Source organism: Mauremys reevesii, linkage group 2 (assembly GCF_016161935.1).
Source record: "Mauremys reevesii isolate NIE-2019 linkage group 2, ASM1616193v1, whole genome shotgun sequence".
Classification (NCBI taxonomy): Eukaryota; Metazoa; Chordata; order Testudines; family Geoemydidae; genus Mauremys; species Mauremys reevesii.
Window position 1 is genome coordinate 79,385,954 of NC_052624.1, and position 25,239 is coordinate 79,411,192.

The window sequence follows — 25,239 nt, forward strand, 5'->3', positions numbered from 1 at the left end:
CCATTTCCTACTGATTAGTGTGAGGCGTCTGCCATCTACTGACGATAAATATTGCCTGTGCTTTCAGATTTCTGCCTAGTGTGTTTGGAAACTTAGTTTTAAATGCACCATCTGTCATCTTTGAGGTTTCAAGATTTGGGGTAAAATTCATCTTGGGAGTAACAACACTGATTTCCCTTGCCACAGCAGCTTCTCTTTTTGGTGTTGAAGAGACTGGATTATTAACAGCACATTCTTTTTCCTCTGAGTGTGTGTGCCAGGAGGTTTGAGAGATATTACTGCCAAATGAAGGAATCCTTCTTTCACATTACAGAAAAAATCACCACACATTCAGGTTAAAAAAAAAAAAAGCTGTACTTATTCAGGATTAATCAGTACACTTTGGGATAGATGGAAACTATTACTCAATTACATTCAAAGGTTAGAGCTTTGTGTTGACTAGGCCTTCTGAGCTTCATTTGGTCTGTGTGTGACCCTCTCAGAGGGAAGGGAATAATGTCGTCTGTCAGTATTTCTGTGTTGGTTCCCACGTTTCTTCTAAGTGATCTTCCTTACTTCTGACTCCCTCTCCCTACCAGCTGCACTATAGTGTACCTTGTGCTTGCATCTCTTAAAATCTTATAATAGTTCAGTTCAACAACATTACAAGTATTAGGCCCAATATTGTTTCCACTGAAACCAATGACACCAGCAATTGACTAGTTGTGTTATTTTTAAAACACAATAAGAGAACATGTCTGGCAGTTCCAGTGTTTGGGCCACTGCTAGAAGATTTCTAGTCAGCATTGTAAAGGGCTTCATGTTCATTGCATGCTAATTTGTGTGCTAGTGAAACAAACTAAATGCCTTGAGTTACACAACTCTTTACTGACAGAAAACTAATGAAACAAAACAAAAGCCAGAAACGGAAGAATATGAATAGAAATCTCGTTGCTCAGAGCCCGTTGATCACAGGCTTAGATATGTTACACACATTCAATGTGCATGCTGTTCCACAGACTCTCTCACATCACATGCTTACTTTTTTTTTCCTTTTCATAGCCATAAATCCATGCCATGGCACCTGGCTACTGATTCTGTCAATTGGCATTTCAATGGGGTCTTTTCAAGTGGGGCTTGTCTGGAAAGCACTCTTCGACCTTTTTGTCTGTTGATGTAACATGCTTTTGTCACTTGATGACCCTGACTTTCTGTCCTGAAGTTGATGGAAATTGTGTGTGTCTTGCAAACCAAGCTGGACATTAAAGGCCCCCAAAGCCTCCAATTTTGTGGGGGGGGGGGGGGTGGACTAGAAATGTAAAAGAGAATCTCTCTTTTTGAAAAATCAGGCTGTTAATGAATAAGCATGTGGCTGTGGCGGAGGAGTGTCCAGGGATAAAGCAGCCCCATCTCCAGGGTTCCCCTCAAAAAGCCTACACTCTCATGCTGCATCCAGTGAGATCTGTAAGTATAACCTTGGAAAATGAGCCCATGAGACACCAATTCTTCCCCTACTGAAGCCCAATCATGAGGTTAGGCCCAAACTAATAATTTTGATTTTAACCAACACAATGGTTCAAAAATTAGTTTTTATTCTTTAGAATTGTCCCTTACTATTAACTATTTGATTTTAGATCCAAATCAATTTTACTACAAATCTTAAGAATGAAGCATAAGATCTAAAGCAACTTGTAGCACAATAGCTTCTTCCATTAAAATGTGCCAGTGTAACGATTTGGAAAGAAGACAGTCTGTGTATTTGTATGTATATAAAATGTAAACAAGAATAGTTTGACTTTTCTCTATTGATGTAAACAGGGAGGGATGTGTCTTAATGATTCCCTTAATCCTGTTGTACAATCAAATTATTGTTCAGAGTTGCAGAAGAACGACAACACACAAACAAGTAGATTGCCACAGTACATTTATTTTTTGTTTAGCAAATTACAGTGGCAAAGGGGGCATTTCTTGGGGAAACTGATAACTAGCTGATGCTAATATTCAGGAATTGTTTACTGATTTCCAGTAATTTTTTGTGGCACAGGACAATGCTGTTTAGCATGCATTCAGATACTGTAGTGAGAAGAGCATTATAATGCAGATTAGATAAAAATAGCCTGTGGGACATATAGCTACAGAACAAAATTGAAGCCTTATCCAGCAAATCTTCACTAAGGAGTCATCCTCACCTATGCAAATATTCTCATTGACTTGGATGACTTTAATAAGAGTATTTGCATAAGTAAAGGTTTGCAGGGTCAGGCCCTTGCTACTGTGTTTCTGGCTAGTGAAGACGCAGAGCAGCATAAGCACGGAAACAAAGACAACCTATAACACTTATGTAATGTGCCTAATTTTGGCCAAGTTGAATATTTGCTGTTACCTCTGGCTCTTTAAAAGACAGAATATTACTAACAGCAGCCTGATGCTTAAGATGCCACAGTGGAGAGAAGAGTAAAGGACAAGAATTTCTTCTGAAATAGAAAGATTGACGATATTCTGCATTGGGCTGCCTGAGGTAGACTGTCACCAGAAGCTGACTGTAAGAGAAAATGGGACTACATGTGATCAGCTGGTTGGAAACTGGACCACAAGCTTCAGGTTTTTTAGTTTTGCTGTTCATCAGCAGCGTCTCCATTTTGCCATTCTTTGCTGGTTGAGCTGAAAGAAGTTTAGAGCTATGACTGAACAATTTGGTATTCTCCTGCCAGGTGCTGAATCATCACTCTAAGCTTCTGTAAAATCCATTAGTGTTCCTACATGGCCATTTGAAAAAACCCAATGTTCCGGAGCTGGACCCAGGAAAAATAAAGTATATTCAGAAATCTAATGGCTGTCAATCTCTATATAAGAGAAGAGGGAAAATAAGTACAAGGCTCTGCAATTTCTTTACAAGATGTATCAAAATATTTAATTTTATACATCTACAATGAAATTCAGATTCAGTCATGACAGTTTACAAGTACATTTCTGTAAATCCAATCCTGCTGCTTATGCATATAAAGCTTTGCTGTTAAGGATCAGCTGGCCTCAGATCATAAGGATTACACTCTAAGTAGCTAAGTCAGCAAGGCCAATGTGGTTCTCTCACTCTCTCTTCTCATGTTAAAATATTCAGCTCGACTACGTTCAGTGCAACAAGGTAGAAATCTTGTGGTGTATTGGAAAAAATGCTAACAAGAAGCCAGGGCAACTGAGTGAATAGTTCAAAGTTCCTCAGTGTATACTCTCAAATCTCCTGAAAAGGAAGAAAAATACTTAGTGACAGGTTGCCCTGTTGGAATTTAGACTACAAGCAGAAACAAGATAAGGAGATGGAAGAAGATCAGATGGTATTAAATTGAGCAGCCATATGTCTATGTGGTCTGCTGCTGATACAGGGAACTAGTAATCCTGTAGCAGAAAGGGGTAAATTAGTCTGCAGAGCCAGGGGTGGCTCTATTTATTTTGCCGCCCTAAGTACGGCAGTCAGGTGGCTTTCGGCAGCATGCCTGCGGAGGTCCACTGGTAACAAGGATTCAGCGGCGTGCCTGCGGGAGGTCCGCCGGTCCCGTGCCTTCAGCGTACCCACCACCGAATTGCTGCCGAAACTGCAGGACCGGCGGACCTCCCACAGGCATGCCGCTGAAGACAACTTGACTGATGCCCATGCAGTGACTGGCAGGCCGCCCCCTGCGGCTTGCCGCCCCAGGCACGCGCTTGGTGCGCTGGTGCCTGGAGCCGCCCCTGTGCAGAGCAACCAAACAACTTAATGACAAGGAGGAGGAGGCAGACTTCAGTGCAATCAGGGCCTGCAAAACTCAGATTTTTACCTCTCCCTCTGTGGGCAGGGCTGGCTCCAGGCACCAGCAAAACAAGCAGGGCAGCACATTTCTAGGGGCAGCATTCTGGCACCGGCCATCATAGGTGCCGACTCCGGGGCATAGGGAAAAAGTGCCCCCGCGGCCGCAGCTCATCTCCACTCCACCTCCGCCCCCCCACCCCCCAGGCTTGCTGCACGCGAAACAGCTGTTTCGTGCGGCAACGCTGCGGAGGGAGGGAGGAGAAGCCGAACGGCAGGTGCTGGGGGAGGCAGCAGTGGTGGAGCAGAGGGGAGCTAGAGCGGGGAGCGGTTCCTCTACCCCCCCCCCACCCTAGCTCACCTCCGCTCCACCTGCTCCCCTGAATGCGCCGTTGCTCCGCTTCTCTGCCCTCCTTCTCCTGAGAGGGAGGGCAGAGAAGCGGAGCGGTGGCGCACCCGGGGGAGCAGGCGGAGCGGAGATGAGCTAGGGCGAGAGATTGGGGGGGGGCGCCCAGGAAGCAATGGGGGGTGGGAGAAATGCAGCACGCCCGGGGGAGGAGGTGGGGCTGGGGATTTGGGGAAGGGATTCAGAAGGGGTGGAGTTGGGGCAGGGGCACGAAAAAAAGGGGGGGCAGCCAACATTTTTTTTTGTTTGGGGCGGCAAAAATCCTAGAGCCGGTCCTGTCTGTGGGAGCATAACAAAGAACACACCTAGAGTGACGCTGGGACTGGGCTGCATCAGAAAGGGGATGCTAACTTTAAAAGACTTTCCTGACCTGAGGTGGTGATGGAAGAAAAATAAAATAATTGCCAGACTACAGTGGAAAAGTTATACTTTTGCTATGGGAAAATCTCCATTACCTCCATTGTTTTCATGGAATTCATAACCTACTGTACCTGTTGAATACAAAGGCAATGGAAATGTCTGGATGGCTGCAGCTGGGTTTTACTGGCTTAAGAGGAAACCAGATTTCAATCTTGAAAGATAAAAGTGTTGTGCCTGTTATTTGCCAGTCAAAAACATTGCTTCTTTCCACATAGGAAAAAAGCCAGGAACATCCCTTACACTGGGGTTTAGTGCAAGCATTCTTAAACCTTTCCGTTCACTTTTTGCAAAGCGAAGTGAACGGCGGGATACACATGGATATCCGCTGCCTGAAATGGATGCTGGATGCAAGGTTAACTTACTTAGTGCATTTCACATGATTATTACGGACGGTTGTGCTCTTTCACAGTCATGCATTGCAAACTGTTTCCATGAAATGTGATTTCATGGACCAGTCACTTGATAAAAACAATTGAGATGAAGAAATTCTTCCAACAGGGTGGATACATAAGAGTTTAATATGCTAGCATATCTGCAACACAGTGAAATTGACCAGGAGGAGCTCAAAGATTCAGACATGTCTACACTGCAATTAGACACCCACAGCTGGCCTGTGCCAGCTGACTCTGGCTCAGGCTAGGGGGCTGTTTAATTGCGATGTAGACCCTCCTACCTCACAGGGTTCTAGAGCATGGGCTGCAGAAATGCAGCAGGAGGAGAATGGAGGTGAGACTATAGAGAACAAGGAAGGGATCTTTGCTATGCCAAACTTCAAGAATATAGAAGTGTGTGTAGCTATACGTCCTCTTGTTATTAAAAGGGGGAAGTCTCTAAATGATACTCACTGGTGCTCATTTTAGAATTTGTACTGTCTGCTTCTGCATTCTGTAAATGTCCCTGGACAGCAAAAGAAAACTATTTTCTTCTTTGTGCCAGTAACTTGTAGTAGGGGAAGGGGGGTGAATGTTGTACAGTATAACATTATACACTTGTTCCATCTGCTAGTAGAGAGGTAGGCTGGTTACAACTGTGTAAAGTGCAGTACTTTTAATTAGAATGTGTTTTTGTAACTAATAACGTCAATGCTATACAGAGCAGTTCTACCTTGTGTGCAAACTCTTGCCATTCAGTGCTCCACTCTGGGGTTTATGATGCAATTGTGAACAGAATATAGAGTTTAACTATGTACATGTAGCCTGTTCAGTTGCATCTGAAAGTTTAATAAAGTATGAAACCAGATACAATTGACATCACATGTCATATGAGGTCTTTGTCAATTTGGACACACTGATCATTTAGATACAGGGATCAGAGGGTATGTTGCCCAAACTGACCCAAATAACTGATCACCTTTGCTGCTCAGAACTCAGCTCTCTTCCTTGGTCTTTTCCCTTGCTCTAATCCCTGTAACACAGCCAGAATGCTGACAGCCTACTTTATGTTGTTGACCAAGAACCTAAGCTTAGACAATCCTTCTGTCATGGGGTCTGCTCACCTCTAGTGTGCTTTCTCCTGGTGGCTTTGCAGATTAGCTGATTCCAGGTCAGACACCTCTTTTCCGCCTCTCACCATCTTCCTCGCTCTGAGCACGGCAAGCTGTTTTGTGTTCATGTCTTAGTCCTCCTGCCAAGTCACACGTGTCCTTCCCTTTCAGGGTATCAAAGTGTCTTCCTACAAATGGGCTCAGGCAGTCTTCTTATTCACTGCCTAGCTAGTGCCACTTCCCCACTGGCTAGTAAGGGAACCTGGGCCTACCCTCTACCCAGGGACCCTCTAAATCAGCAGCCAAGGTCTTTTGCATTCTGGACCTTAGCTGCCTTACTGAGCAGCAAGCTCTGGGTAAGCACTTCGCTGGGTTTGCTAGCCCCAAAACTCTCTCCTCCCAGGGGGTAACTGTAGGCTACTTTGGCCCAAGAACCCCAATCAGACCTCCCTTTATAAACTCAGCCCAGCTGTGTCTCCTCAGCTGGGCTCCCTCATTATTCAGTCAGGTGATTACTTAAGATGACTTGTCTGATTAATTAGCCCTCTTCTCAGCCTACATTAACTTCTTCAGTGCTAGTGTGGTGGTGAACACCCCATCACACCTTCCATGGGCCAGATCACCTTAATAACTCCAGAACAGACCAATACTGGTTTAACTTAAAAAAAAATAGGGAAGAGAGTCAGAGAATCAATGGAAATAAAATTAAAACATGGAGTTTAATATCTAACATTTAAACAAACATCACAGGGTAAGCAGTAAGGCTCTTAAAATACAGATTAAATAAAAATCAAAGACTCTTTCATCCTGAGGTTAGCAATGTCCCTGTTTCATTCTCAGGACTGAATCTGCTTGGTCCCACTCAGTAGAAAGTCTCATGGCTTCCCTAGTATCCATAGCAATGGACCCCTGTGTCCACAGGGTGACTCATATGGCCACCTTACTGGCCAGTTTGGATATGTCTACATTGCAATAAAACACTTGTGCCAGGCCCATGTCAGCTGACTCAGGTTTGCAGGGCTCAGGCTGTGGGGCTACACATTTGCAATGTAGATGGTTGGGCTGGAGCCTGGACTCTGGGACCCCACAAGGAAAGAGAGTTCCCAAGCCCAAATGTCTACACTAAAGTTTTATACCCCTGCAGCCTGGGCCCTGTGAGCCACCCATGGGTGTTTTACTGCAGTGTAGACATACCCTTTGTGGTTGATTTAAGCATTTTTCAAAACCCCTGAGGGTCATTAAGCCTCCTCTTTGTGCTTTTTCTCCTTCCCCCAAAACTCTTATAGTTAGCTATCAGTTTAATGACTTCCAATCAAACTTTCCGGCTTTTGTACTGTTCACTCAGGTTACCTGATCACACAGTGCTAATGGCTCCTTTCCTGGCCATAAAGCATTCTGTGATCCTTCCAGAAAACCCAGACCACTGTACCATCAAATTCTATCATCCAGATAGGCTGAATTTGGATCTAAGACACTAGGTTTACATGAAGGAAGAATTTGACACGTGGATTCTGAATATTCCAAACTAAGACTATAATTATAAAATCATATCAGTGTGGGTGAACTCTTACCCCTGCATGGAGCCCTATGGCTTTCATCCATTGCACCTCCAATGGTCCACTTGTAGGATCAGAGCTAATGACACTCATAGAAGCTATTGTTCAGCAAATGCCATTATGAAAATCTAAGGCAAAGGGATTTAATTTATTGTTTTAGTATTTTAAGTTAATGTTGTGTGTTAATTTAACAGCCAGGGAAGGTGCCCGTCTGACTGTAACTGTTAGTGAGGGGTCCTCTGCTTATACACAGAAGGAGATTAGTATACACAGCCACAGTGGATGCTTTTCTAGCTTCCCCCACCGGTGACTCAACCCTTGTTGGAAGAACTACCTCTGAGGCTTAGACCATAAGTCAGTCTCCATTTCTAGTCAGAAGCTGCTAGCTCGTACTTTGCGTGCTAAGGGAGTGGCTCAAATAGAACAAAAAGGAAAGAGCACATAATGAAATAAGTTTAGCAGCAGCACTTGCACTGGATACAATCTGTGAAAACTTCTCAGTCACGGCATCAAAGCAAACTTGCTACCAAATACTAAACTGAAATGTGGGCAACATTTTAAACTGATAACAAATTTATATATAGAAATCAGGAGAACACGAGCATATGAATATTATTAACATTAGGAAAATCTGAAGGAAAACATATAATGTAACAGGGCTAATAAAACATTTGTTCTGTAATATGGATGGAGTACTTCTAGAATATGCCCTCAAAATATGATGGCTAGATAGCTAACCATACTAAAAAGATTTCTTATGTAGTTCAGCCTGGATGGTATATAAGTAATTTGAGACAATTTGGTATAAATATGAGGATTGGTAAGACTGAATTCATTCTGGAGTACTATATTGACTGGATCATGACTTCAGAGGAGGCCAGAAAGAGTGATGCATTAAAACATTTTATTTTAGGTAAAAACATCATATTGCATGCAGTTTTCTTTTTTTTTAGCTCCGTGCAATAATCCTTGCAAGGCACATAGTACTCTCACTCTGAGCATGATCAAAGGCAACCAATATATCAATAAACTAAACAAGACTAGAATATACACTCCATTCTCTCTTAGCTGTATTCTCCTTTAACAGAGAGAGAATCAGTAGGTTCTGCTCTTTACAAGAGAAGAATTCCCCTGCCCCCCGATGAGATGGATATTTAAGGGGTTCCCTACCCAATCTCTATTTTTGTATCTGCAGATCTGCATCTGCATTCTGTGGGCACAACTGAGAGGATTTAGGAGGGAGATTATCAAAGGTACAGAGGGGAGTTAGGCATGCAACCTCCTGTTGACTCTCACTAGGCATTTGACACTTACCTCCACTTTGTGCCTTTGAATATCTCCCCTTAACCATCTATTTTATTTGTGGGATCAATCAGATACTGTAGTTAGATGCCTAAATATTCAAATGCAGGGACAAAAAGGGAGGCCATTTTTAAAAGCATGACCGTATATAGTTATTTTAGCATTACTAATATTGGGCTAGATTGTGCCATTTAGGCACAACCCATATTATGGGCTAATGCAGAGCCTCAGAATCCCTCAGAACATGCAGAACAATGACATTCTACCTCAGTGTGTAGCTTCTGCTCCCCACTACTACATGCCTTTGTAGGGTGCAGCTACCCCCCACCCTGTTGGTTGACTCTGCTGTGCAGTGAGGAGGGAGGTGAAACCACGGCTCCACCTCCTCTCAGCTTTATTCGAGGCACACTGAGCCCACAAGACAAGCTGGAGAGACTCTGCCACCCCACAGTACTGGAGTGTAATTCTGCCCAACCTTCACAGATAGTGCAAGGGCTAGAAGCTCTTTTTGCCTACTTCACCCTGAACACTTGTATCCATGCTAGGCAGAATCTGGTCTTTTGTGATTGCTGTGAATCTCAGTAAATGTGCTTTACAAATACGGAACCCTGCTATCGGATTGTATTTAAATGGTCAAGATATCTTATTGTTCTTGTTGCATATATACAGTGCATTGGTTCTCTGTTGTATCAAGGTACTGTAACATATCTGAAGAATTTAGTCATACAAAAAAAACCCCACACAACACTTTAGATTAGGTGCTGATCACAGAAATAGTTTGATGTACTGTAGTGTTAATTATTTAGTAGTAGATTGGAGATCTTCATTCCTTCCGGATTCCAGTAATTGGATGGTAAGGAGAGACCTTGTTTGCTAGACTAGAGGTAGCCTGACTCTTGTGGAAATGATAGTATTTGATCTGACAAGGTCAGATTGACATTTGAAATAATTCTTCAGATGAAAGATCTGAAAGTAATGAAGACAGGTGCATTTCTCCGAAGCAGATTGAGGTTACCAAGAATTTTAGCCTTGAAAAAGACCCAAAAGACATTTTACTGCTTTAAAATTCCAATTTCTGCATAAATTAAAAATGGTTTCATACTGTTTCTGACTGCAGGAAAATCTGGCCACACTGAAGTCAAGAGCAAAACTCTCATTGACTTCAGTGGAACCAGGAATTAACCCTGATGTTTTCTTTACTGGCTTATTTTTTTAATTATTTAAACCACAAACTTTAATATTGGAAGGTCACCTAGCTTTTTAATACTGAAATATTAGTTTGATCTGAATAGATATGTTTATCAATCCTGCTTGATAAAACCTGTAGGAAACAAAAACTTGGTTTCTGGAATTACCTCCTAGTTTTACAACAATTTATTAATGTAATTGTATTACTTATTAGTCAGTCTTTGGTGTCCAGCAATAAATATTTTACAAAAGAACTCCTGATTTACTGTGTTTTCACTTTCTATACATAAACAGCAAATACTAGGGGGGAAAAACCAAAAGTCTGTTGTGTCATGAGTAATATGTATTAGAATGTACAACTTTTCCGGACCTCACCATTTCCTCCTGCAATTAGACCCTTGGAATTCCTAATGTAATAATAGAACAGTGAGTCTTATTTTAACTTTTTCAAACTTCTGTGACTACAAGTTATACATCAATTTCACCAGTGATACTAGCTTCCCATTAGCACTATTTTATAATAGTGGTCCACATTCTTCTGACTACTACTCTGAATAATAAGATTATTCAGTCATGTAAAATGTTTTACCTAAAGTGGGGAGGGATAACTCAGTGGTTTGCACGTTGGCCTGCTAAACCCAGGGTTGTGAGTTCAATCCTTGAAGGGGCCATTTAGGGATCTGGGGCAAATATCTGTCTGTGGATTGGTCCTGCTTCAAGTAGGGAGTTGGACTAGATAAGGTCCTTCCTAACCCTGATATTCCATAAATTATGGGACGTGATGAATACTGTATAGGACAAGGATAGTGGAAACTAGATCCCACTATTTTAGGGGGGGTTATCAATGTTAACTAGACTAATATATCCAAAGCCTATTTGAGAACATTCAATAAATAAACCTAACTCTTACATAACACTTTTCATCAGCTGCTTCAAAAAACAATGTTACTAAGGAATGCAATATAAGGACGGACAAATGCCAATTCAGTTTTTTCAAAAACATTTACCTCTGTCCTCAGTTATTTTAGGGATACTACTGCAATGCTGCCCTAAAGCTACTGTAGATGACTATGGGGAAATAATCTCATCACAGAGGAATCCTCTGATTCATACAGCAGGCTCCACAGAGCTCCTACATCATATTCCAATATAGGCATGGGAAGTAGGGGTGCAGGGGATACTGCAGCATCCCCAGGTTTTGCACAGGATCCTGGCTGCTAGCCCTGTGCCTGCCTGCTGCCCAGGGTCCCAGCTGTAGGCCCTGTGGTCAGGGTCCCCCCTGCCAGTTCCAGGACTTGGCTGCCAGTTCTGTGCCTGGGACTCAGCTCCCAGCCCACATGCAGGGTCCTGATTGTTGGCCCCATATCCAGGGCTCTGCTTCTGGCCCCACACCCAGGGTTCCACACCCACCCCTAGCTGTGGCCCCAGCTTTGGACCTCTTACCCTTGTCCATGTGTCATCCCCCTGAAGCCATGGCCATGCTCCTGGCCTCAGCTCTAGGGGCTGCTGAGGGATGTGGAGAGGGTAAGGGCGGGTGCAGCTCAGCACCCCCACTCTAACTGTTCCAGCACCACTGCATTCCAGGGACAGCATGCAAAAAGCAGATGATGGAGGGAAGGCAGGTCTGTTGCATCCTTATACCACAACCATCCTTGGCTGCTATACCCACCTTCCAACCTCAGCTGGCAGCCTGCATAATTTAAATGAGACCTCAGGTTTGATTAACATTAGAATAGAATATCAGGATTAGAAGGGACCTCAGGAGGTCATCTAGTCCAACCCCCTAGTTAAAGGATCAATCCCCAGACAGATTTTTGCCCCTAATCCATAAATGGCCCCCTTGAAGATTGAACTTACATCATTGGGTTTAGGCATCTAATGCTCAAACCACTGAGCTATCCCTACTCACCATTTTAAGGTTGACTATATTCATATTTTTATTACTTATTACTCCATCTTCCTAATAAAACTGACATCATTAAAAAGTTGCTTTGGTGTGATAGATTGTTGATTATGCAGTGTGCCTTACACTGGTTGGGTGCAATCCACCACTTCTCAGATGTCTGCATTTTGATGGTGCTGTATGTAACTATGACACAACCCTGCAGCTCTTATTTATGAAAAACATAAACTGAACTCAACAGAAATACAGATTGCTAGGTCAGGCCCGTAGACTGAAATGTGGTAGAGGACAGCGTGTGAAAAATGGAGGGAGCCATGATTATTGTGGGCATGTCAATGTTTGAGGCCTCACCCCAAGTAGTCTCAGATCAACAATCACACTCCCAAAAATCATAAGGTTGGATTAAAACACATGGAGATCTAAGAAATAATGCATGTGGACATCTTCTACTCAGCTTCTGTGTAACTATGAACTGATCTTACAGGCCCAACCCACCTTCCACCCGCCTACACCATCCTCACCCCCAAAGGTCCTTCCCAGTCCATCCATAATGATTAGGGTGACCAGATGTCGCAATTTTATAAGGACAGTCCCAATTTTTGGGTCTTTGTCTTATATAGGCTCCTATTACCCTCCACCCCCATCCTGATCTTTCACGTTTGCTGGCTGGTCACCCTAATAACCACGACCCCTTCCAGTTCTCAGACCCTCCTTCTCTGGCCCTGCCCAGCTCTGCCCCCTGCCAAAGAACCTCCCAGCTTCTCCAACCCCTCCCCTGGGCCCCGCCCTCTCCAGCCCCTCCCCTCTGTGCCCCACCCTCTCACTGAGCCCTCTGGAGCGGCTCCCCTCTGTGCCCCTCCCTTCTGTGCCCTGCCCAATCACTGAGCCCTCTCCAGCCCCGCCCCCTGTGCCCCGCCCAATCACTGAGCCCTCTCCAGCCCCGCCCCTGGGCCCCGCCCACTCACCGAGCCCCCCTCCAGCCCCTCCCCTCTGTGCACTGCCCAATCACTGAGCCCTCCCCACCCCTTCCCCTCTGTGCCCCGCCCACTCATTGAGCCCTCCCCCAGCTCCCCCCCTCTGCGTCCTGCCCAATCATTGAGCCCTCCCACCCCTTCCCCTCTGTGCCCCGCCCACTTACTGCGCCCTCCCGCAGCCCCTCTGTGCCCTGCCCACTCACTGCTGCTCTCCGATTTGCGCATGCGCCTGTAGGCTGCTGCTCGGTAAGGGAGGGGCGGTTTCGGGACGGGAAAAGGGACGGGGAGAGTCAGCTGACAGGGTCTCGTGACAGTGTGGGAACCGACTGTGCTTGCGCATAGAAGGCGTTTCGCTGCCGGAGTGAAAATGGCGGCCTCCAGCGCGAGACTCTGAGCGGCTCAGAGGAACGGGGCGCAGCAGCTGCAGCCTAGGCGCGGCGCTCGGCGACGGCAGCAGCTCCCGGGTCTGCCCGCCGCCGTTATCTTCAGCACCGGCTCCGGCTGGGGGGCAGCCAGGCTGGGGGAGTCCGGGCAGCGCAGCTCTTCGGCCAGGTAAATCCCTCGGGGCTCAGCGCCTGCGTGAGTAGCGGGATCCCGGGGTGTCCGGCCCGCGCCTGGCTCGCTCGGGGCGTGTGTGACTCCCGCTTGTCACACACTCACCGGGCGTCCACCCCTTCCTGTCCCGGGGGAGGCTGTCATACCCCCTCCTTGCCCCAGCACCTCCCCCCCGCTCCATTTGGAGGGGAGTGGGATAGAGGAGGCTCATATACACCTCCTGCCTCACCTGGAGGAGGATGGCATCGGGGAGGCTGTCATACACCCAGCGAAATCCCCTCTTTCTTCCTCCTCCTCCTCCTCCCCCCCCCCTTCTGAAAGAGGCTGTGACACTTGCCAAAAACTCCTCAACTTTCCTTTTCCCCGACATCAGGAGAGACGGTAACACACACAGCAGAATCTGCTCCTCCCTGTGTTGACTGAATCAGTTTTATCCCCGAGGAGAGGAGTTAGTGGCTACTTGGCAAAATGTGCATCATCTCCTTCGGGGGAGACTAATAACCACTCTTGGTGTTTATTTTTACCCTTCACCTCTTTTCCCCTTTCCACCACTGCAAGATCAAAATCTTTGGACACCATGGTGCACTCTAGAAATAACTTGAGGGTGGGTCGTTTATTGGTGAGGGGTGTCTCTGTCCTCAACAGGAAATTGGACTTCAGGCTTCAGCAGTAGCTCTGAAGAGAACAAGCTAGATAAATGTATTTTAGTTCATATGATCTACCCAGTAATGTGCGTTCTCCCTTCAATCCTGATGAGTTTGCATCCCTTCCTACATCAAATGTTCCAGGTCATCTGCCTTCAAATGTGACTTAAGTTTGTTCAGCTTTTCCACTGTGAACTGTAGATGATGATGATGATGATGGAGTGGGAGAACCTGCTTTTGCTATTAGGAACTGTTGCTCTCAACTTCAGGGAAAGATTTGAGTTAGGGGATGTGAAATGATGGTAATTGAGACTAAATAAAATCTTCATACACAACTAAATCTTCCACTGTTTGAGGGAACTGAAAACACTGCTTGAAGATTAATCTGAAAGACATCTCCATTGTGCCCCTCCCCTCTTCCTTGCACACAAGTTAGCCTTTTGCCAGAAGGGCTGAGAAGATAAAATTGAGTAAATGTTTCTCTTCTTACCGTTATTTAGTCTTATTTCTGGTGTTAATGATTATCTCAGGAAGTCTCTCTTTTCCTGTTTCCCTTCTTCAGTCTTGTAAATCATGAGCCTCTGTTTCAGTTTATTTTTAGGAAAGATATAAGTTTTGGGAATTTAATTATTTGTTGGTGGTGGTATCTATGTTCAATATGAAGTCTAGGGGGTGGGAGCATAAGTGATTCTGGTTTCATCCATGAATTTCAAGTCGAAGGGATGTGAGGAGCTACTCCTCTCACTATCTGTTAAACCACTACTTCATTTAGTAGTAGCATTTTGCCAGTGCTCATTTCTAAAAATAAATAAAAAAATAGGCTATTTAAATGCTAAATTATACTGGGTTTTAGCCCAGATGAGTTCATTAACTTGAAGCTTGATCTAATCTGTGTTTGTTGTAAGGGGCCAAATGCTAAACCATCAGTAATACATTCGGGTAAATATTTAAACTTCTTTGATCAATCATATTCAACAACTTGCTGCAAATGGAAGGATAATGCTTAAAGATTCATAAACTAAACACTTTCCCTACATAACCTATGAACACTTTTCCAAATTATTTTCTTTGTTCTCTTGCTGCTGCTCTCATTCTCCTTTATCTCCATAAAGCATCTTAGTTTTAAAAAACAATAAATCCTGTATGTATGTTTGATTTTTCCCTTTGAATGGTCTAGGATTATACTTTCCATGTACTTACTTGTCTCAGGGATTGAATCATCGAGTATCTTCTGAATGTTCAAACTCTTGGCATTTCAGGAACAGTTCTTCTTAATGGTCAAAATTTCAGATTTGACATAAGTAATATCAAACTAAGGAGATCTGATGAGTATCACTTTAAAACTTCAGATCTTACTTTAGTAACTTCATTCATAAAACTTAATCAACACTCATCTATAAACCTTAATAACTTCAAATATGTATAAATGAAGTACTTCATAGTAACAAAGGTTTAATTTATGTAGCCTACATAGGTGTTAGTTAAAAGATCTGAAACATCATTTAAACAAATTTTGGAACATATCACTACAACTTAAATTAATAATGGAAAGTTTGCAACTCTGAAATAAAAACAAAAAAAATCCACACTGTAGTCTTCATCCTGCCCCAGGTAACTAAATATGTAATATTGCTTATTGAAAAATATCTATTTAAGATAGTTTTTTTTTTTAGTCTCGCCATTTTGTATCTAGTTTTCCTTTTCCCACACATGAATTATACCCTAAAATATTTTGATCTTGTTTCATGAATTTTTCGTGAAAGAATTTTGGGCTGCATCAGTAACTTTTAAAATCCAAGGTATATAGCAGGGGTAGGCAACCACCTATGGCATGCGTGCCAAAGGTGGCATGCAAGCTGACTTTCAGTGCCACTCTAGCTGCCTGGATCCTGGCCACTGCTCTGAGGGGGCTTCACATTTTAATTTAATTTTAAATGAAACTTCTTAAACATTTTAAAAACCCTATTTACTTTACATACAATAGTTCAGTTATATATTAGACTTGTAGAAAGAGACCTTCTAAAAGTGTTAAAATGTATTACTGGCACGTGAAACATTAAATTAGAGTGAATAAATGAAGACTCAGCACACCACTTCTGAAAGGTTGCCGACCCCTGGTATACTGTAAGACCGGCAATATTGGATTTTCAAATAGTTGGCTTTATTTCTTTTTAAACATCAACTCATGAATGAAACAGGCTGCTGTTTTAAAAACATGAAGTGGCAAAGGCTTGCCTGAGAGGTGCAGTGGGAGTATAGGTTTGTTTTACTTTTGAAAGTACATAATTCAGCACAGTAGTGGGACAAAGGAGTGTTGCACAAGGGGAGTGGTAGCTAGGATGATGCTTAAGAGACTTGGCTGAAATGAAGCTAGCTTTTAGACAAAATGGTTGAAATTTTCCGGTATTTCTTAAGAGACTCTGTGAAAAGGAAATTGTTACTTTTCAAAGTCTTGTCTCTTATAATTGTATAGAGGGGAACTAACACCATTAAAAAGCAGAATGCTCAGTACTAAAAGCACTTTGTTTATATGACTTAGAGATAGCTTTAAGCAGTATCTTCCAAAGGTGCTAAAAACTGTTTGGATTTAGATCTTTAATGATCCTTGCAGGGTAGAGGATAGACTTAGGAGGTTCCAGCCCATGTCTATTGACAAACATCTGTTTATCTGGAATGAACTCGTAGTCTATCTGTATTTTGCCTCTCCTAATTTTAAAACTGAGTCAAGGATCAAGTATACAGACTGTTTTAGAAAGTCTATTCCTATCCCCTCCCTCAGTCTCTTCATCTGCCTCTTTCCAGCTGGTCTCCATTGTCTACTCCATCTTCTGCTCAGCCTTGCTCCCTTCTTTTGTTACTCCTTTTAGGTAATACCTTCCTATCTTCCCTTGTCTCCCACTGATGCCTTACACTACACTTTATTAATCTCACCTCAATATTACAGAATAAAATGTTGTTACACAAGTATGATGCCTGCAAACTATTACTGTTGGCTTTCCTTGTATGTTGCCCTTTTTCCCACCCTGTGTCTGGCTTGTGTATTTAGATTGTACTCTCTTTGAAGAGCACCATCTTACTCTTTCGGGTCCTGCAGTGGTAGGCACTGTACAATCTTAGTAGGCCCCTACTTGCTACTGTAATGCAAATACTAAACATGTCACTTTGAGATACAAAAGATTGAAATAGCATAGAAATAGGCTTTTGGGGAGTTCAGAAAAAAAATAGTTTCACTGGTGGTTCAAATTTAGGCTCCAGTTCAAGTGTATGAGTAACTTAATGCTTGAAAACTCTTCCATTGAATTCAGTGGAACTACTCATGAACGTGAAGTACTTATATTTCAGTGTTTGGAGGATCAGGGCCCTAGTTTCTAACCATGGTATTAGAGAAAGGAGTTATCAGCAGACTTCCCTTTCTAAAATAAAAACCTAAACAAAGATCCCTTTCCACTCTTGACAACACCTGATGGTGTCCAATGTTGCAAAATTAAAATGGAACAGAAGAGTTAAAATTAGTGATGGCTTGTATAGGTGCAACCCCCCTGGTGAGTGTTTTATGTAAAAATCTTAAGGCAGGGAACATGCAACTTTTAAACTCTATTGAACCCTTTGTAATAGGTACATGACACTAGTATCTTTTAAACTCAGTACTGTATGCAGTGCAAGGAAAATGCAAAGCTCACTTTTCCCAATATTTCATTCATTCTTAGAATACTGTAACTGCAAAATATTGCTAAATAAACTTTCTTGGTCTTGTGGGAAGCTTGTTTAACTTCCATACATTTATAAAACCCAGAGAGTGCATTAGAAAATGCCTGTGGAAACAAGTGCAGTATTCCATACTTCACTTTAACAAAAATAAAACAACTAGATGCCAAGTTGAAGATGGTATAGGTGATAGCTTAGTTGCATGTAATAGTAGTGCTAGGTTTCAGTAGTTTTCTGGCCTCCAATACTTAAACTGTGGTGGAGAATTGTGTGGATTACAGTGGTCCCTAAAAGCACCTGTCCCGATCAGATCCCAGTTGTGCTTTAGGCACTGTAGAAACCCACTGAAAGAAAGTGCTAAGGACTGGCAACAATGAAGCATTACTTTTAGACAAAAAGGCTGAACATTTCTGGTATTAAGAGAATCTCTTGTCAGATTAAAACCTTTTTTGTAACTGACAAGATGCAACAGGTGAATGTAACTACCAGATGCAGGAGAGGGTGAATAAAATGAGCATGATCTTGCAGTGACTGTGTACATGATATAGTGCACCCCTACTTAGCTGTTATCATCTGGTTAGGTTAATTTAGTTCTAGCATCCTATTATGGATGTATATAATGCAGTGTGACACACCTGTGCTTTGGTAAATTAGTGTGTCATGCACTTATATTGCCCCCATTATTATAGGACTGGTCTACACTAAAGCTGTAAGTTGACCTAAGTTATGCTACTTCAGTTAAGTAACTTACCCCTGGTCTACACTGGGGGGGAGGGGGGGTGTCGAACTAAGGTATGCAACTTCAGCTACGCGGATAGCGTGGCTGAAGTCGAACTACCTTAGTTCGAACTACTTACCCGTCCTCATGGCACGGGATCGAAGTCCAAGGCTCCCCCGTCGACTCCGCCACCGCCGTTCGCGGTGGTGGAGTTCCGGAGTCGACGGGAGCGCGTTCGGAGTTCGATATATCGCGTCTCATCTAGACACGATATATCGAACTCCGAGAAGTCGATTGCTACCTGCCGACCTGGCGGGTAGTATGGACGTACCCTTACAAAACTGAAGTCTACACCGTGCTGTGTTAAGGGGAGGCACTCTCCTGCCGACTCTACCTTCCACCTCTCAGATTTAGCCCAAAGTATCTGAGCAACTCACAATCTTTAGAGTACTTTAGCCTTGCAGATAGGGAAGGTACAGCTACAATTATTCCATATTCTCACTTGATGAGATCTGAGGGGCACGGAGAGTCTGCTTTCCAGAGAACTTTGTCTAGTGACAGGAGTTACAGTTCCCCTCTCAGTTCTTGCTGAGTTGGTAGGAAACTTAAAATTGGGAAATGAATTCTGGTCTTGTCAAAGAATCATAGAAAAGTAGAGCTGGAAGGGACGTTAAGCAATTATCTAATCTATCTCCTTCTGCTGAGGCAGTAACAGGTATATTTAGACCATCCCTGGCACGTGTTCAAAACCTCCAGTGGCAGGGATTCCACAACCACCTTGGAAACCTGCTCAAGTGCTTAACTATCCATAGGTTAGATATTAGGAAAAATTAACTGTTTCTAAATCTCCTTGTTGCAGACTACTGACAAGCAAACAGTCCATATCAAGGCTAAAACTTATGTTTGAGGGTTTTTTTCCTGAAGTACATTTACCTTTTTACATTCAGAAAACAGTTGCTATGGATGGCTATTGGATGGCTCCGAAAGACTGTTCTAGTATTTATGTGCAGAAAACCTTAGTAAAATGGCTAAGTATTCCAGTAGCAAACATTTGTGAGAGCAGTTTATAGCTGTTAGATATTTTAATTAAAAAGAATAACATCGAAGTTGTAACATGCTGAGACAAAAGCCAAGAAAATCAAAATGATGTATAACTCAGTCTTCAATTCACTAACTCAGTTCTCATCATCCTAACTTTTATTGGCTTGTGTCAATAGATGCTTGAATAAATAACTTAATATTTCTGGAGTAAGTTGCCCATGGGCCATGTAACCTGAATATTTCTCTTAAAATGTGCTGTTTGGTAAGATTGAAAGAATGTATGTATGTAGCCAGAGGGGTATTAAACAAATGATTCATCTTCTCTTGAGCTAATTCATGGTTAGGAATATATCAATTTGATGAATGTCACTGAACTGCTTTAATATCAGTGGGAGCCGTGAAAAATTCCAGAGATTTGAGATTGTTCCCTAAAATAATACTCCAGCATAGATACTGTTCAGCCCTTGGATACTGTTTGATAGAGCTGATACTAGACTACGTCATGGTGTTCTATCTCAGATTTAGTGAAATATTTCCCACAGTTCAGTCTTGATTCTGCTCTTGATTTTAAGTACTTGCTTGTCTAAGGTAAATTAGAAATGTAAATAACATCAAGTATATAGATACATGTTCACAGGTATGCATGTAAGCTTATAGGAATAGGATTTTGCCTCTCTTGCCCCACCCTGAGGCTCTTACAACCTAAATGATCAATAACACTGAGTGATGGCAAGAAAATTGTGAAGGTGTGGGAAGGGAAATGTGAAGGCTAATATCTTGATTCTATCCAAGTGGATAGAATAGAGAATGCCTGCTTCTCTGAAAAGTGGCCCTAAGAATTGCAAGAAATTCACAATCTGCAGTACTTAATCTTCTCACTAATTTATACTAAGATATACAGGCAAATCAGACCTCATATACTGGTACTTCAATTCAGGTGCCTTTATTTTCCTGTGGTTAGCCATAATACAGGGCATGTATTACTTTTCATGACTCTAAATTCTCTTTTTTGTAAGGTGTAACACTTTCAAAAGTGACCTAGGCTCCTAAGTCCCATTGACTTTCAATGAACTAAGTGCTGAAGTCACTTTTCAAAATGGAATTTAGGCTTCTGAGTCATTTAAGTGCCTTTTTTTTTTTTTAAGGACAGTGCCCCAAATTCCTCATCAGGTTTGGTTCTGCATACCTAGTAATGAGATGCCTTTTTTTCCATTCAGGAGTTCTAAAACTTTCCCAGTGTGGACCATGCTTATGCAGAGATACCTTGTTTAATTTAGGATGGCCTGTCCTTCCATTTGTGATTGTGTAACATCTCTGTAATAATTGCTTCCACAGAAAAGAAATTCTTTCCTGAAATTAAACTTTTTAGCTGTCTTCTAACGCCACCTATGATTGGGGGATTGTTGTGCTGACTTCACCTAGATTACATGGCAGTAAAACTAAAGTGCCTTGTCTTCATTGTATTTTTAGCTTGGAATAGCTCATGCATGTTGGTAACCTCCAGGTAAAATATAACCCCTCTTTCAGCAGTGAAGACATGGGCTTAGTGTCTCTAGTATCTTCTGGTGTTTAACTGCTATGATAGGTGGCATAGGAAACCCAAAGTCTAGTTGTGGTAACCTACTTTTAGAGCTTAGTTTATATTGAATATTTGAAAGTAAGTGTTATAAATGTTACATAATTAGATACTATATAAGATTAGTCGGTGATCATTAGATTTCTCTGATCTTGAGAGAGTCTTCCTTCCTCAGTTTTTTCCATCAAATATGCTCAGTTAACAAGTAAAAATGCTGTCATCTTTGATCTAGACTCATCCTAGAATTGGAAAATAAAGCCGTTCCCTCCCCTTTAGTTCTGTCATCACTAAATTGGGGCTGTCAAGCAATTAAAAAAAATTGTGATTAATCATGCGATTAATTGCAATGTAAATAATAGAATATCATTTATTCAAATAGTTTTAGATGTTTTCTACATTTTCAAATATATTGATTTCAATTACAACACAGAATACAAAGTGTACAGTGCTCACTTTATATTTTTATTACAAATATTTGCACTCTAAAAAACAAAAGAAATCGTATTTTCCAGTTCACCTAATACAAGTACTGTAGTGCAATCTCTTTATCATGAAAGTTCAACTTACAAATGTAGAATTATGTACAAAAAAACCCTGCATTCAATAATAAAACAATGTAAAACTGTAAAGCCTACCAGTCCATTCAGTCCCATTTCTTGTTCAGCCAATCGCTCAGACAAACAAGTTTGTTTACATTTGCAGGAGATAATGCTGCCTGCTCCTTGTTCACAATGTCACCTGAAAGTGAGAACAGGCGTCCTCATGGCACTGTAGCTGGTGTCACAAGATATTTACATGCCAGATGCGCTGAAGATTCATATGTCCCTTCATGCATCTATACTGATGATGGGCTCTCCTCCAAAGCAGTGAGGACCGACGCATGTTCATTTTCATCATCTTAATCAGATGCCACCAGCAGAAGGTTGATTTTCTTTTTTTGGTGGTTCGGGCTCTCTAGTTTCTGCATCTGAGTGTTCTTTTAAGACTTCCAAAAGCATTCTCAACACCTTGTCCCGCTCAGATTTTGGAAGGCACTTTAGATTCTTAAGCCTTGGGTCGAGTGCTGTTCACTATCTTTAGAAATCTCACATTGGTATCTTTGCATTTTGTCAAATCTGCAGTGAAAGTGTTCTTAAAATGAACAACATGTGCAGAGTAGTCATCCGAGACTACTATAACACGAAATACATGGGAGACTGGAGGTAAAACAGAGCTGGAGACATACAATTCTCCCCCAAGGATTCACAAATTTAATTAACATTTTTTTCCCCCCTTAAACGAGCATCATCAACATGGAAGCATGTCCTCTGGAATGGTGGCCAAAGTATGAAGGGGCATATGAATGTTTAGCATATCTGGCGCGTAAATACCTTGCAATGCCATCTACAAAAGTCCTATGCAAATGTCTGTTCTCACTTCCTGGTGACATTGTAAATAAAAAGTAATAAATTTATCTCCTGTAAATGCAAACAAACTTTTTTTTGTCTTAGCGGCTGGCTGAACAAGAAGTAGGACTGAGGGAACTTGTAGACTCTAAAGCTTTGTATTTTGTTTTGTTTTTTGAGCATAGTTATGTAACAAAAAATCTACATTTGTAAGTTGCACTTCCAGGATAGAGATTGCAGTGCTGTACTTGTATGAGGTGAATTGAAAAATACTATTTTGTTAATTTTTACAGTGCAAATATTTGTAATAAAAATATAAAGTGAGCAATGTACACTTTATGTTATGTGTTGTAATTAAAATTAATATCTGAAAACGTAGACCATCCAAAAATATTTAATGAATTTCAATTGATATACTATTAAAAGTGATTAAAATGACAATCACGATTAATTTTTTTGAGTTGATCGTGTGAGTTAACTGCGATTAATTGACAGCCTTACTAATAATATTCTGGAACTTGGCTAAATTGTATTGATGGGAAGGAGTTGCTTACACTCCCATAGCTATATTGTACAAAAGTAACCGGAGTGAAATTACCTTATGCAGTTAAGAACACACACATACTTGATTTTGTGTACTCTGAGTCATATCAGACAACAAAACTAAATTTGCTTCATTCTTTGGGAAGCTATTAAAGTGGGGATTGTTTTCTGTGCACTGTTAGTGTGCGTACAGTAATGTCTTAAATTGCAAACAGACCCGAGTGAAAGGTAAATGAATTTAATCCTTGTATCACATGTATTTTAGAGCATATTGGTGATTAGTGGTTGTATTTGGTCTTAATTAAGATCAAAAGTATTAACATGAGATCTATTTTGTTTCAGGTCTGGGCACAAAATGAATATAATTAGGGAAAATAAAGATCTTGCTTGTTTCTACACAACAAAACATTCGTGGAGGGGAAAGTAAGTAGTTTTAAATCTAATACTTTGTCTCAGGTCCATACAAAATACTGTCATGTATAGTCAAAATAGCTATCTCATCCTGTTTCTGATCTCTAATTGTATACTCTCAAGTCTTTTAAAATGTTGTGGAGCTGAAGTCTCTGCTCTGACTTAGGGTGACCAGATAGCAACTGTGATAAAATTGGGACAGGGGGTGGAGGGCAATAGACACCTATATAAGAAAAAGTCCCCCCAAATGGGACTGTCCCTTTAAAAACGGGACATCTGGTCACCCTACTCTGCCTCTTCAGAAGCTGAAACTACTACTGTTTAACCATCTGCTCAGCCTGCCTTCATCCACTTCTGTTCCAATTCTCTTCTCTCTACTGAAGGCTTCCCAGTTTTCAAGAGAACACCTCTGGGCTATGCTGTCTGATTGTCTTGGTTTCTGTTGCACTAGTGAAATTAAAGTGACTAGTCAAAATATTTTAAATTACATAAATAGAAATGTAATACATTTCTAACTAGTACCTGAATATTTAGAAACTGCTTTTTCATGAGTGTCTTTTTTTCTTCTCATTTCCATTTTAATGGACGAGATCACTAGTCTGTACTTCTATTTGGACTATATTGTTATGGTTAACTGCTGAACTACTAATGGAGATTATTTTGGGAACACCTATTCTGATGCAGTGTAGACATTCTTAAATCTTTTTCACTAGGTAATGTAAAAAACCTTCCACTACTGCTGACACAATAGTGGATCTGAACTGGTCTTAGTGAAGGTGGGAGCCTTACCATACATGTTGGTCCAGCATTTGTCTTCAGTACCATAAGTTAAATATAAGTGAGTCTGAGTTGGATACTGTTGCCGGAGCTCGAGAGCAGCATATCAGTGTGTTAGGCACTGATGCAGCTAAAGTCGTGTTGATAATAGTGGCAAATCTTTGTAGAAATTCCATAGTGTAGATGAGGCTTACTGTTCATGAGCCAAGCAGAGACATGGCAAATTTTCAGTGTATAATTTCCACGTGCCATCATGCTGTGATTGTTTGGATACTAAAGCAAAATGTAATGTTGTATTTTGAGGTTTTTGCAACTATAAGTCACAATTCAAAGTACAATAGTCATTAACTTTGTTTACTGATTCTGGTTTTAAAATCAAACTTAACTTTACTTTAATTCAGTCTTTGGCATATAAGTTGCCTTGTCTATTTTTAAAAGCAAATAATTATCCACTTAAGTGTGCTGCTGAGAATGCTACAGAGGGACTTAGGGTGTTTGCTTTCTGGTACTTCAGCCTAAAAACAAACAACCATACACTGAGCTAAAGCTTTTTAAGATTATCATTCTAAAAATGCCATAAGACTAGGGGACCAAGCTGTCACTTGTATTGAACATACAATGGTTACATACTTCTGGATGCCACAGTTTCTCAGATAATCACTTCAGTGGTGGCATGAAGGAGAGGGACATAAGCCTCAGGCAAGTGCTGCTTTTTTGCCTCCCCTCCCTCCCCACAACTTTCAACTCAAACCTGAACTGAGGTGACATGTTTCAGAGTAGCAGCCGTGTTAGTCTGTATCTGCAAAAAGAACAGGAGTACTTGTGGCACCTTAAATGGCACCTTACAGACTAACAAATTTATTTTAGCATGAGATTTCGTGAGCTACAGCTC

General features: G+C 41.7%; 1 protein-coding gene and 1 long non-coding RNA gene across 5 annotated transcripts in view; one reads left to right on the forward strand and one right to left on the reverse strand.

Moving 5' to 3' along the window:
• Positions 1-25,239, reverse strand: part of LOC120397228 — a 51,896-nt gene that overhangs the window by 11,272 nt on the left and 15,385 nt on the right. The window contains exon 3 of one of the 2 annotated variants that reach the window (XR_005593728.1): positions 14,158-14,772. The exons of the other annotated variant lie outside the window; for it this stretch is intronic. This is a non-coding gene — a long non-coding RNA (uncharacterized LOC120397228). Of the gene's footprint in view, positions 1-14,157; positions 14,773-25,239 lie in introns of those variants that run through there. 2 annotated transcript variants of the gene reach the window in all.
• The window catches only part of DNAJC13 (DnaJ heat shock protein family (Hsp40) member C13), a 100,534-nt gene continuing 88,547 nt past the window's right edge, over positions 13,253-25,239 (forward strand). For 2 of the 3 annotated variants that reach the window (XM_039522906.1, XM_039522908.1), the window contains exon 1: positions 23,515-23,582. In XM_039522906.1, coding sequence (XP_039378840.1) covers positions 23,515-23,582 — 68 coding nt within the window. Of the gene's footprint in view, positions 13,545-23,501; positions 23,583-25,239 lie in introns of those variants that run through there. The other variant, XM_039522907.1, reaches the window with a different exon arrangement.